We start from the raw sequence: 15,303 nt of genomic DNA on the forward strand, positions 1-15,303 counted from the left end.
GACAGTGAGAACTCTTCACCCAGTTAAGTCCCACAGTGGAATTATGCTTGTGACTACAGTCTTTATCTAAGAAATGCATAGCGAATGGAGTTCTTGCCTGTTGGCCTTCAGGAACAGTGTTTATTTGCTGTAGAACATTAATTTTTTGTGTAATTCAAAAAAAGAGGATGTAAATTATCTTGCCAAATCATAGAAATAAAGTTTTATTTTAAAACCCTAACATCAATTTAAACTGAGATGGGAAAATTATGTAAGCAGAAAATCTGTGGAATGTATGAGATGTTTTAGTCTCATCCGTCCACTCTAGCAAGTTTTGATATATAGGGTCCAGTAATTTAATGGCTGTAACAACTTGACATTTTTCTTCATAGAAAATAGTATTGCTTAAAAGCAATTCTTTATATGTACTGTGCATGCCAAGTCATTAAAGTAAATAGTGATTAGAATTTTTCTCCATAATGTTGGTAGTTTTTTCTTCATAAAAAATATAAGTGTAGTAGTAGTTTTTTCGCTAATATTTGTCGTTGTTAAATTTGCTCTTTTGTGTTTTTTTTTTTTTTTTCTTAAATTGTGGGCACAGAAGTTATCAAAACTGCCCAATGTTACTAAAAATGTGAGTATATCCTTTCAGGAATCGTCTCTGTGTGACACTCCAGTTCATTGTAATGAAGACTTATATATTATACACACCCCTAGACATTTAGAATAAAAAGCTAACCTTTTTTTTTTCTCGTGGGGAGGTGTTGGGGGTTAGAGAAGGATAATCTTATTAGGTTTCTTACTGTTTTATTTTGAAAAACCTATTTTACACTCATTTATTTTAAAAACCAAGAGCAGATTAATTGCAAGTGAAGTATAAGAGTCACTTTGACACAGCATATCAAACTTCTTAAACTATTGTTGGCACCGTGTTTGCCTTGTAGGGCACCTAAAACCACTAGCAACAAAATTATGCATATAAATTAAAGAAACAGAAAAAAGCGGTGTAAACTGATACTGTTTTGCTTGTTTTTTTGTTGGTGAGTCAACTGGCATTGAACCTTTGATAATCAAACACTGTTCTGGCTTCTGTAAAAGTTATATTAAATGTGTTTTAGTGTGTAAATGGCATTGCTAGTGTACTATATAGGGTAATTCCATTTCAAATCGTCACACTTTTGGACCTCATCGTTACAAATTCTAACAAAACTTGGAATGCTGATTTGGTCTCATTTTATGATTTCCCATATTGTTTTAAAGCTCTTTTCCAGCTCTATATTTTGTGTAAATATTATGATATCCCCTCAATGAAAATTTATCATATTATGAGTGAGTATAATATTAAAAATGGAATAGCAAAAAAACCTATACTTTAAAATTGGTTGTTTTTTTTAATGGACGCTAGCTTGTAATGTCCTGAACATCATCTCCAGAAAGAGCTTGCTGAGCTATCATTACTTACAGGTGGAATCACATGGTTTCATATCACTAATGGGCCTTTTTCATAGCAGTCATATTTATGTGAAATAGTATTGCAAACACAGGTGTAAGTAATGACATTAAGGTTTCAATTATACTACACTGACATTGAACAGAAGCTTCATTGATGTCATTAGTGACAATTGTGCTTTCCATACTATTTCATGTTAAAATGGCTGCTGTGAAAGGGCCCATTCCAGTGTGGCTAATAAATGCCAATACTCCACCCTGCATTAATCAGAGGGGAAGTGAGGTATGCACATCGGTCAGGTGTAATCAATTAATAGCAGATGCTGTCAATTAACTGGTGAAAATGAAAGCATTGTCTTTGCTGTTGCAGCATAAATTTTCAACAGTGTCTTCAGTAGAGAGGTTTCGACTCAATCAGAAGTCATGATATGACCCTTTCAAATATCATCTAAAGAAGATAACTAGTGCTTTAAACAGATGTGCCTGAGACAGCAATACAGGATCACTCGAGTCCCAATTTAAGGTCAGGTCAGCGCATCTGCAGAAATTGAGAGACTATCAAAACTCACAAACAGAATTGTCAGTCTGACTCTTCCAGCAGTGACTTAGCAGACCTTCCCAAAACTGAACCTATGGCTGGTCCCTCAGTATCTGGAGATGAAGTTAAATGGCTAAGATGTGTTGCGGAATCTATGCCCAGTATTGGAGAGTTGAGACTGAACTTCTTACATCCTCATGGACTATCTCCATTCTACTCATTCCCATACTGTCCTGAAAGTCTTGTCATGGATCATCAGGATATGCTTTTAGTACCTGAACATGTAATGGCAACAGGATGGACATATACAATTTCTGTATCAAAGGCTCTGATGGAGTCTAAATTGAGAGTGTAGCCATTGTTTATGTTCTTACTTTCCCACCTTCAAATTCAAACAGTACAGCTTGTATGTTGCTTAATTATGATTCCACCAAAATTGAATTTCTTTCCTCACTTTAGTGGTCTAAAAGCCCATCTAGTTTCAGTTTAACTTTTATGTTAGTTTTCGGGTTTATGAGGAAAGGCTTGATCTATATTTTCTGAAAACATACAGTGCACCCGGAAAGTATTCACAGCGCATCACTTTTTCCACATTTTATGTTACAGCCTTATTCCAAAATGGATTAAATTAATTTTTTTCCTCAGAATTCTACACACAACACCCCATAATGACAACGTGAAAAAAGTTTACTTGAGGTTTTTGCGAATTAATTAAAAATGTTGTCCTGCTGAAAGATGAACCGTCCCCCCAGTCTGAGGTCAAGAGCGCTCTGGAGCAGGTTTTCATCCAGGATGTCTGTGCATTGCTGCATTCATCTTTTCCTTTATCCTGACTAGTCTCCCAGTTCCTGCTGCTGAAAAACATCCCGACAGCATGATGCTGCCACCACCATGCTTCACTGTAGGGATGGCATTGGCCTGGTGATGAGCAATGCCTGGCATTCACACCAAAGAGTTCAGTCTTTGTTTCATCAGACCAGAGAATTTTGTTTCTCATGGTCTAAGAGTCCTTCAGGTGCCTTTTGGCAAACTCCAGGTAGGCTGCCATGTGCCTTTTACTAAGAAATGGCTTCCGTCTGGCCACTCTACCATACAGGTCTGATTGGTGGATTGCTGCAGAGATGGTTGTCCTTCTGGAAGGTTCTCCACTCTCCACAGAGGACCTCTGGAGCTCTGACCGAGTGACAATTGGGTTCTTGGTCACCTCCTTGACTAAGGCCATTCTCCCCCGATTGCTCAGTTTAGATGGCCAGCCAGCTCTAGGAAGAGTCCTGGTGGTTTCGAACTTATTCCACTTACGGATGATGGAGGCCACTGTGCTCATTGGGACCTTCAAAGCAGCAGAAATTTTTCTGCAACCTTCCCCAGATTGTGCCTCGATACAATCCTGTCTCTGAGGTCTACAGACAATTCCTTTGACTTCATGCTTGGTTTGTACTCTGACCTGAGCTGTCAACTGTGGGACCTTTATATAGACAGGTATGTGCCTTTCCAAATCACGTCCAATCAACTGATTTTACCACAGGTGGACTCTAATTAAGCTGCAGAAACATCTCAAGGATGATCAGGGGAAACAGGATGCACCTGAGCTCAAGTTTGAGCTTCATGGCAAAGGCTGTGAATACGTATGTACATGTGCTTTCTAAAATTTTTTTTTTTATTTTTAATAAATTTGCAAAAACCTCAAGTAAACTTTTTTCACGTCATTATGGGGTGTTGTGTGTAGAATTCTGAGAAAAAAAATGAATTTAATCCATTTTGGAATAAGGCTGTAACATAACAAAATGTGGAAAAAGTGATGCGCTGTGTATACTTTCCGGATGCACTGTACTATAAAAGAGTGCATGATCTCAATGTGATTTATTTAATTGATGGCCCTTTTTAGTAGGCCAGTGTCTCTCAAGAAGTCAAAAGTGTGAACAGAAGACAAAAACTAAAGCTGTTCTGATTTTCCCATTAAACGTTATGTTTTAGTTACTTTGGCATTTTTTTTGTTTTATTCATTTTAACTGTAATTTTTATTTTTATTTCAATTATATTTTCACTGCTTGTTCTGGCTTTAGTTTTCATGAATTCTAATAACCCTGTACCATTCACTGATCACTAGCTGCTATTCAACAGCTTTGTAAGGAATTCTGGTTTTGATGCACACTTCATATAAGTAATGATATCTCAGCAACAACTTAAAAGCCAAAGACCAACTTTTCTGGAGATGTCCATAACATTATAAGTTAACTTTAGTAAAAAAAATTGTCAAATTCTATTTTTTGTTTTTCACTAGTCAATTTTTCATCTTTTATAATCATTCATAAAAATGTAATTTTTCAATTTGGAGATAGCATAGTATTTACACAAAATGTAGAGCTGGAAAAGAGCTTTAAAACAATATGAGAACCATTCCTGTGCAACTTCTATTTAGGGAGATACAGCCAGTCAAACCCCACCCCCCAATAAGGTAGCGTAAATCTCTTTATATTGGTCCAAGACACGTGCAATTTCATTTCCATGGGTTACTCATATGACTAAATCAGCATTCCAATTTTTGTTAAAATCTATGACAATGAGGTCCAAAAGTGTGATGAATCATAATTTCTCTGCTTGACTTTTTTGGTGGTCTTTTTGGTTTTCAGTGAAAATATCATGTATAGTAGGATGGTCAGCCAATGGTCAACCAAGTTTCAGAAACTTAAGACTTATGATTTTCATATTAAGGCAACATTTTAATACAGGTCTATGTGCAGAGCCAAATCTGCTGCTTGCTAATTGGTAGAAGGCTTAATATTCCTCTTACTGGGGACAGTACTTGTTGCTCCTGTATAACTACTTGGAGTGAATTTCATATCAGAAATGATTATTCTGTTTTCAGATACTTCGTAAAAATTACAGATTAATACAGTTTCCTGGTGAGTAATCAATTTTAGGATATTACTGACTTAGAAAAGTTGGTTTATGACACTCGTATATGTTTGTTTGTCATGAAATTATGATTAACTATGATATTAGCGATTGAAAACATGCAGTTTGTCTCAAAGGAGAACAGAATGCTGCCAGTGTGTGGAAATACCAACATATAGTAATTTTTGCTTTAATATGTGTATGTAGTTGTATGTGTATATTATGGAAAACGTACTTGACTAACCATGTGTTTTCACTCTCCAGGGGCCTCATGTATAAACGGTGTGTACGCACAAAAATGTTGCGTAAGAATGTTTCCACGCTCAAATCGTGATGTAAAAAACCTAAACTTGGTGTAAACCCACTCACATTTCTGTGCTCAAGTTCTGTGCTCCGTTTAGCAGACTTGCGGCACCCAGCATCAAAGCAGTGCTATTGTTCCTGTGTGGTTACACTTTCTTTTTTAGATCCACATTCCTGACGTGGCTTTATAAATACAGTAGAACCTTGGTTTACGACCATAATTCGGTTTACGACCAGAGTTTTGAAACGATTTGGTCGTGAACCGAAGCAATTTCTCCCATAGGATTGTATGTAAATACAATTAATCTGTTCCAGACCATACGAACTGTATGTAAATATATATATATTTTTTAAGCACAAATATAGTTAATTAAACCATAGAATGCACAGCATAATAGTAAACTAAATGTAAAAACGTTGAATAAATAACACTGAGAAAACCTTGAACAACAGAGAAAACTTAGCACTATAGCACTACCAACCGCTGGCTAACAGCACTTTTTTTAATGAGTTTTAAGCAGAGGGAAAAAAATGAACATTTGAAAAAATCTGTAATTTAATAAACCACCAAGAAAAATAACATTGCAACAATGCACGCTACGAACCGATAGCTGGAAACAGAAGTGAAAACAAAATCAAGCCCAGTGCATTCTTTAACTGCCTTCCTACCTTAATGCGTCCAGCTCTCTCTCGCACTGCCTGTGTGTCTGCATCTCGTGCTGCCTGTGTGTGTGTATGTATGTGTTTGTGTGTGTGTGTGTGTGTGTGTGTGTGTGTGTTTGTCACGCTCTCTCGTGCTTCCTGTGTGTCTGAATCTCGTGCTGCCTCTGTGTGTGTGTGTCTGCATCTCACGCTGCCTCTGTGTGTGTGTGTGTGTGTGTGTGTCTGCATCTCGCGCTGCCTGTGTGTGTGTGTGTGTGTGTGTGTTTCGCGCTCTCTCTCTCACAGACGCGCCGCCGCCGCCGCTGCACAGGAAATGCACAGGAGAGACTGAACATGTACAAACCGAAAGGGAAACTGGCTTGTTCGTATACCGAGTGTGTGGTCATGAACCGAGGCAAAAGTTTGGCAAACTTTTTGGTTGTAAACCGAGTTGTACGTGTACCGAGACGTTCATGAACCGAGTGTCCACTGTACACTGAAATTAACCGCATATTGTTTATTAGTTTAAGGCATTTGATTGTAATTAACCTGTAAAAATATAATGGTCCACGGAATGGTCAAACTATTCTAAATACCATAACTGTTTTAGCGTTGTTACTCTCATTGCACCTTCTTCTTCGTCTTCGTTTTCGTCTTCTTCTTCTAGCTGCTCCTGTTAGGGGTTATCACAGCGGATCATCTTTTTCCATTTGATTCTCACTGCACCACTCAGAATATGTATATCACTGTATCTGAGTGGGGAATCAAAGATCTACAGAAGCTGAAAAAGAGAATTATCGGGATACAGCATCAAGCACATGCTGCCTCAGCCATGCTGTCTATTGAACTGTTGTCGTATGGCAAACGCTTCAGAGCCTCTCCTGTACGGACCTCGCGGTTCAGAAACAGTTTCATCCCAAGAACTTTAAACACATTCAATCAGTCCATCAAGTGCTCCTTGTAGAACTGCTTGTACTTATAAGTACAATCACTGTAAACTTGCGATACAGTTATAATATTACACAACCTGAGCCACTTTATCAAGCGTGTATTTACATATGATGACTATGTTATTTTAAGATGGAATGCAGCAAAATATGTTTATATTATACAGATAAAACTTTATTTAAATAATCTACATTGTTAATAATTAAACATGCCAGGACACGGTGCCACAGTACTAGCTAGGAGCTGGCGCTCCGTTCACGGATTTTTCCTGCCTCGCACTGTATTCTTGCTGATGCTGACGCGACACCGGAAGGATAGATGGATAGAATAATTAAACATTTCGAAGATATTTCAGTGTTCCTTAAGTTTTGAATAATTGGCGTTCTAAGCTTACAGATGGCTTAACGTCTATTACAGAGCTGATTGTGTGGTGATCGGGTACTTGGAGAAGAAAAGGAAGGACAGGAATTGGAGGTTAGTATGTTTTGAAAGAGACAGTACTGTTACAATAAAGTATTTCATCGAAGGTTGCGCATGGGAAGCAAGCATGTTTTGTGAGACATGAACAATCGCGGCGCCACTGTGTTCCCATGTTTAATAACATGCTTTAACTCCTATCCTCATGAAAATATCACGTATACATCTCAGTATTTTAATTATTCAGAGAGCTGTAATATCACGAATGTAATGGACTCTGTGTCCTGTCAGAGGAAGAGAAAGCCCGTTTAAGAAGCATGTGGTGATTCACACACAGAGCACATAGAAGAACACATACAAAACAAAGCATTTGATGTGCTACTGTGGTTATGGTGGGATTTAAGAAACTAGTAAGTTAAACGATTTTAAGATGAAGTTTATGATGTTCTACATTAATGACAAAATAAACTACATGATTAAAGTGGAAATTAAAGTTGACATTTCGTGCTTTTTTCCCCACTGTGTCCCTATTTTGTGTTTTTTTTTTCTTTTCTTTCCTCCTCTCTGTACCCTAATAAGCTTTCATATGACACTTAGACAGTGGGCTACGACTCGCCTTTTCACAGCGACTTTGATATCTGACAACTTCTTTTTAATTTCAGGCACTGTGCGACTTTGTGAACTTGAGTTTTTGAGTTTCTCTGACATTCTTTGTCACTCATTCAAATTCTTCCTTTTCTTGTTTATACCACTGTTTAAACCAACAAATAGAAGAATTTCTAATACCAAGTGGAGGCAAAGGAAAAACGTACTATTTCCCTCCGTGCTTTTCCCTTTGCCTTTTCACAGAACACTGAGCTAATTTACATATTCAAAGAGGCGTAACTCTGGGAGGTGTTTGGGTGGTGCAGTAGGCACGTGCACGTGCATTAATTTCCACGCTGACTGGGATTTATGGAGATGAACGTGAAAGTTGGCAAACGCACAGATTTATGCATCTGGAATTTTTTGTGCGTAATCACATTTCTGCTTTTGTTCGTATGCCATGTTATAATTTGAATTCTACGCATGGTGTTATACATGAGGCCCTAGATCTTTTCATCCAGCCATACTACATCTTTTAATTAGTAATATGATAGTTTTAATTCTTTAACTTGTTTAAATTCTCAAGCATATCCTTTAGTTTAAATAGACATAGTTTAAAACAAATTAATGTACACCCCAGCTTCTAAAATAGACACAATTCTGTGCTTCTTAAAGCTAAAATATGTAGCTGGAAGGTATTACAAGCAGAATAAAGATCTGTTAATAAAAGGATTTTATTAATATTAAAAAAATTCATTCTAGACTGAGTTTTAGAAACCTAGCAAATGCAGAAGTTTTCCAATGAAATCCTTCTCTTCGACATTCAAATGAATTGTGATAAGTGAACTGAATGTTTTTACTTTGGCTTACCCACAAATAAGATGCTTTTTACTTCATTTATTTTACACTAGTTAACATTTAAAGAGAAATTTTTTTAGATTGATTGATACTGATTTTATGCATACTTTTTTTTTTTTTTGCAATTATAATCCTTTTTCTGATCATTCAGTATTTTTTTTTTTTTTTATATTATTGTTCACATCTTGTCTCTTTCTCTTTTTACAGCTGTTTGGGGAACCTATGCCAATATGAGGTAATTTTGTTTTTCTGTAATTGTATCCATTTTTTTGCATAGTTTGTGTTCCATTTACGTATTTTTGGTGCTTGAGTGAACTGAACTGAAGAACTGAGTAATAGCTAAGTTAAAATCCCTTTTCTAATTTTGAACACTTTATGCCCAGCTACTTTATAATCTCAGTTTGTTTTTAAAAAAAAAAAAAAAAAAAAATAAGATTGATTGACCTTGAATTAATTTTGTTCACTTATAAAAGCACATTCCCAGGGTATGTATATTGCTGCAATATTGTGTTATGTGGTGCACAAAAGATATGAGACTGGTTCTGCAGTCTCACACTTTAAAATTCTGCAGAGGGATAGTAACCCAGAAGAAGATTTATGGCCTTTAATTTTTCAAAGTAGAGACAGGAGCAGATAAGGTACAGCTATGAGCCCTACTATATATATTTAATACCTTCATTGTAAAGTGTACATGTTTGTTGATTGCTTAATAACAATATTTGTATCCATATAAATTTGTGTTCTTTTCATCATCTTTGTTAAAATAAGAATTTGTTTAAAGTTACTTTTGATTAAGATTTTTCAGTTTCATATTCATGAAAATTGTTTTGGATAAGCTCAGCTGATTTTAATTTGATTCAATGTTGAAAAGAAATTTAGGTTGATCCGTCATTGAAGTAGCACATGGAATGTGGTTTCTTTAAGATATGGTTTAGGCTTTGTAAATTAGCTCACTGAACCACCATAGTATGGCCTTCAGTCTATTGCTTAATTTGCAAGAAAAAAATAATTTATGTCATTTGTTGTTGCCACATATTTTATGTTTATCTTATTGTTCCTAATACACTTTACTTTCTTCCTCATGGTTCCTTTTCAGCTGAAATACTGAAAGATTCAATTAGTGTCACCTGCAGTATTCCTCTGCAGCTGCCTTTTTGGTGGTTCTAAATTTCTTTCTAACGTTCTGTCTTTTGCTCATAAACCCTTTGATACATTAGTGTTATTTGCCTGTACAAATTATAGAGCTGCTTTTTCTGTTGCTTTCTTAGGCCCTTACTGTTATACTGTAGAGTTCTGTTACATTTCTTAATACCTGTAAACTTTTCAATCTTGTCATATGTAGTATACTTTTAATCCTACCTTACACTTCCTCAACAACCTCATAACCTTTGTATGGGTGCTATGCTAAAACATTGAAATTTACAGTGTATTGTGATCACTACATCTGAATAGCTCAGTTATCTCTAATCCATTCATTGTGTCTGTTTTAGTGCAGAATATTTAATCTAGGTTGTTCTTTCCTCCTATTACTGATTTTTATATACTGAATTAAAAGCAAACACTGATTATGTTACTGTGCTTTGCTTTCTGTAGTTTTTTCCCCAGTTAACATTTTGGTAAATAAAGTCTTTATTAGTATAATAATATTCCCATTGAAGTCTGTTTAGGTGATACTATTATAGTATTTTTTTCATGGTGAAGTAGCTCCACCCATTTCAACATTTTTTATATTTCACTGGGATTACATTTTATATTTGGATTGTCTTTAATTTTATTTCAGCGTCACTATGCCCTGGTAAATGTTGCTTTGCATTACATTTTTATTTATAAAATATCTTGCGCTAGGTTACATTACGTAAGGTTATATACAAACACCAGTAACAGCATACTGCACGATAACATGCAGTGAATACACTTGACATATAGTTTTCATCCTCTTTCTCTGTATGTTTAGCATTCATTTGCTCAGTGGTTGTTGCGCTTGCTGCTTCGTGAGCAGCATTTGTTTTCTCCACTCTTGCGGCCCACTTCTTCTCTTCTTCCATTGGCATCTTTTCGCGTTAAAACTGATTGTCAGTTTTTGTGTTGTAATTACTTAGTACGTTTTTATTAATTTTTCACTTAAGCTGCCACTTAAGTGTTCAGTCTGCCTCAAGAATGATTAAAGATATGAAGAGGTAGGGGAAGTGATGGCGAAGGTGGTAGGGATGAGAACGGCGCCTGTATACATGCAATGCATGGCCACCCTGGTGCCCACTGACGAGAGTTGATTGTACAATAAAATAAAATGAAAAAGATTATTAAAAATCATCTCCTCGAAAGTGGGCAGTTGAGGTCACGAAGTATACAGTGCATCTGGAAAGTATTCACAGCGCATCACTTTTTCCACATTTTATGTTACAGCCTTATTCCAAAATGGATTAAATTCATTTTTTTCCTCAGAATTCTACACACAACACCCCATAATGACAACGTTAAAAAAGTTTACTTGAGGTTTTTGCAAATTTTTTAAAAATAAAAAAACTGAGAAAGCACATGTACATAAGTATTCACAGCCTTTGCCATGAAGCTCAAACTTGAGCTCAAGTACATCCTGTTTCCCCTGATCATCCTTGAGATGTGTCTGCAGCTTAATTGGAGTCCACCTGTGGTAAATTCAGTTGACTGGATGTGATTTGGAAAGGCACACACCTGTCTATATAAGGTCCCACAGTTGACAGTTCATGTCAGAGCACAAACCAAGCATGAAGTCAAAGGAATTGTCTGTAGACCTCAGAGACGGGATTGTCTCGAGGCACAAATCTGGGGAAGGTTGCAGAAAAATTTCTGCTGCTTTGAAGGGCCCAATGAGCACAGTGGCCTCCATCATCCGTAAGTGGAAGAAGTTCGAAACCACCAGGACTCTTCTTAGAGCTGGCCGGCCATCTAAACTGAGCAATTGGGGGAGAAGGGCCTAACTCAGGGAGGTGACCAAGAACCCGATGTCAGAGCTCCAGAGGTCCTCTGTGGAGAGTGGAGAACCTTCCAGAAGGACAACCATCTCTGCAGCAATCCACCAATCAGGCCTGTATGGTAGAGTGGCCAGACGGAAGCCACTCCTTAGTAAAAGGCACATGGCAGCCCGACTGGAGTTTGCCAAAAGGCACCTGAAGGACTCTCAGACCATGAGAAACAAAATTCTCTGGTCTGATGAGACAGATTGAACTCTTTGGTGTGAATGGCAGGTGTCACGTTTGGATGAAACCAGACACCGCTCATCACCAGGCCAATACCATCCCTACAGTGAAGCATGGTGGTGGCAGCATCATGCTTTGGGGATGTTTATCAGCGGCAGGAACTGGGAGACCAGTCAGGATAAAGAAAGGGAAAGATGACTGCAGCAATCTACAGAGACATCCTGGATGAAAACCTGCTCCAGAGTGCTCTTGACCTCAGACTGGGGCGACGGTTCATCTTTCAGCAGGACAATGACCCTAAGCACACAGCCAAGATATTAAAACAGTGGCTTCAGGACAACTCTGTAAATATCCTTGAGTGGCCCAGCCAGAGCCCAGACTTGAATCCGACTGAACATCTCTGGAGAGATCTTAAAATGGCTCTGCACCGACGCTTCCCATCCAACCTGATGGAGCTTGAGAGGTGCTGCAAAGAGGAATGGGTGAAACTGGCCAAGGATAATTGTGCCAAGCTTGTGGTATCATATTCAAAAAGACTTGAGGCTGTAATTGCTGCCAAAAGTGCATCGACAAAGTATTGAGCAAAGGCTGTGAATACTTATGTATATTTGATTTCTCAGTTTTTTTATTTTTAATAAATTTGAAAAATCCTCAAGCAAAGTTTTTTTCACATTGTCATTATGGGGTGTTGTGTGTAGCATTCTGAGGAAAAAAATGAATTTAATCCATTTTGGAATAAGGCTGTAACATAACATAATGTGGAAAAAGTGATGTTCTGTGAATACTTTCCGGATGCACTGTATGTGTACCAAATGTCAGTTCAATAGGTAAAACAGTTTGCGAGCTGCAGGTGATTTAAAATCCTAGACAAATGGACAACCACGGTAGCCTATTATATAAAAGATAAGACTACCATATTATTCAAGAGATCTCTCTAAGTAATGTAAATGGTATTCCATAATTATTTAACTTGTGTGTTTTTAAATGTTCTCCTTCCTTAGTAGTCAACATGTGGAATACCCTTGTTTCAATAATATAAGTTAATTCTTCCTTCTGGTATGTTACCATGCTTGTATGTGGTGGTGATGATGATATTATGTTTTTTTGGAGAGTGTAAAATTCAGATGTTCATTTTCAATTGTGTTACTTATCCTTAACAGATCATTGCATGAAAATGGAGAACTGAAGATTGAAAAGAAAATTGAAGAGGTTGGTTTCATTTTTTCAAAAAATTATATATACAGTGGGTACGGAAAGTATTTAGACCCCCTTCTATTTTTCACTCTGTTATATTGCAGCCATTTGCTAAAATCATTAATTTTTTTTCCTCATTAATGTACACACAGCACCCCATATTGACAGACAAAAAAAATTTTTTTGAAATTGTTGCAGATTTATTAAAAAAGAAAAACTGAAATATCACATGGTCCTAAGTATTCAGACCCTATGCTCAGTATTTAGTAGAAGCACCCTTTTGAGCTAATACAGCCACGAGTCTTCTTGGGAAAGATGCAACAAGCTTTTTACACATGGATTTGGGGATCCTCTGGCATTTCTCCTTGCAGATCCTCTCCAGTCCTGTCAGGTTGGATGGTAAACATTAGGGGACAGCCATTTTTAGGTCTCTCCAGAGATGCTCAATTGGGTTTAAGTCAGGGCTCTGGCTGGGCCATTCAAGAACAGTCAGAGTTGTTGTGAAGCCACTCCTTCGTTATTTTAGCTGTGTACTTAGGGTCATTGTCTTGTTGGAAGGTAAACCTTCGGCCGAGTCTGAGGTCCTTAGCACTCTGGAGAAGGTTTTTGTCCAGGATATCCCTGTACTTGGCCGCATTCATCTTTCCCTTGATTGCAACCAATCGTCCTGTCCCTGCAGCTGAAAAACACCCACACAGCATGATGCTGCCACTGCCATGCTTCACTGTGGGGACTGTATTGGACAAGTGATGAGCAGTGCCTGGTTGTCTCCACACATACCACTTGGAATTAAGGCCAAAAAGTTCTATCTTGGTCTCCTCAGACCAGAGAATCTTATTTCTCACCATCTCAGAGTCCTTCAAGTATCTTTTAGCAAATTGCAAGCGGGCTGTCATTTGTCTTGCACTGAGGAGAGGCTTCCGACAGGCCACTCTGCCATAAAGCCCTGAGTGGTGGAGGGCTGTAGTGATGGTTGACTTTCTACAACTTTCTCCCATCTCCTGACTGCATCTCTGGAGCTCAGCCAAAGTGATCTTTGGGTTCTTCTTTACCTCTCTCACCAAGGCTCTTCTCCCCCGGTAGCTCAGCTTGGCCGGATGGCCAGCTCTAGGAAGGGTTCTGGTCGTCCCAAACATCTTCCATTTTAGTATTATGGAGGCCACTGTGCTCTTGGGAACCTTAAGTGCAGCAGAAATTTTTTTTGTAACCATGGCCAGATCTGTGCCTTGCCACAATTCTGTCTCTGATCTCTTCAGGCAGTTCCTATTGACCTCATGATTCTCATTTGCTCTGACATGCATTGTGAACTGTAAGGTCTTATATGGACAGGTGTGTGGCTTTCCTAATCAAGTCCAATCAGTATAATCAAACACAGCTGGACTCAAATGAAGGTGATCTCAAGGATGATCAGAAGAAATGGAAAGCACCTGAGTTAAATATACGAGTGTCACACAGCAAAGGGTCTGAATACTTAGGACCGTGTGATATTTCAGTTTTTTTCTTTTTTAATAAATCTGCAACAATTTCAAAATTTTTTTTTGTCTAGTCAATATGGTGTGCTGTGTGTACATTAATGAGGAAAAAAATTAATTTAAATGATTTTAACAAATGGCTGCAATATAACAAAGAGTGAAAAATTGAAGGGGGTCTGAATACCTTCTGTACCCCACTGTGTGTATATATATATATATATATATATATATATATATATATACCTACATACATACATACACACACACACAAAGCTTGGGCAACCTTGTTAATATTCATTATTTTCCTGTATAAATCGTTGGTTGTTACGATAAAAAATGTCAGTTAAATATATCATATAGGAGACACACACAGTGATATTTGAGAAGTGAAATGAGGTTTATTGGATTTACAGAAAGTGTTCAATAATTGTTCACACAAAATCAGGCAGGTGGCTAGTAGTACATTCCAGGAAGTGTGCAATTTTAAAAAATAAATAAATAAAAAAAAATATAATTAAATAAAACTAACAAAAGAAAAGTTTTTATTTATATTTGGTTTCATTTACTGTGGTTTTAATGAAAATATTGCTGTGTGAGTAAATAAGGGAATTAAAGCTTGAGAATAGATATGCCCACAATACCATGGAGCTTGCTTTCTACTAAATACTGCCAGGATAAACATTTGTCCTTTTTCACCTTGGGACTGGATTTAAATTAATCTAGTGAATGAATGGGGTTGGTTAAATAAATAACACACTTGCTGAAATATTGTTGAAACTATTCAGAATTATTACAACACCATCAATAAAGTACATAAAAGAGGAATATTACTGGACCCAATGTAAAC

General features: G+C 37.2%; 1 protein-coding gene across 1 annotated transcript in view; it reads left to right on the forward strand.

Moving 5' to 3' along the window:
• The window catches only part of uxs1 (UDP-glucuronate decarboxylase 1), a 151,859-nt gene that overhangs the window by 23,826 nt on the left and 112,730 nt on the right, over positions 1-15,303 (forward strand). Inside the window, exons 2-3 of the mRNA XM_039743859.1 lie at positions 8,822-8,849; positions 12,951-12,999. Of these exons, the coding sequence (XP_039599793.1) occupies positions 8,822-8,849; positions 12,951-12,999 (77 nt within the window). The remainder of the gene's footprint in view (positions 1-8,821; positions 8,850-12,950; positions 13,000-15,303) is intronic.

This window comes from Polypterus senegalus, chromosome 2 (genome assembly GCF_016835505.1).
Source record: "Polypterus senegalus isolate Bchr_013 chromosome 2, ASM1683550v1, whole genome shotgun sequence".
Lineage (NCBI taxonomy): Eukaryota > Metazoa > Chordata > Cladistia > Polypteriformes > Polypteridae > Polypterus > Polypterus senegalus.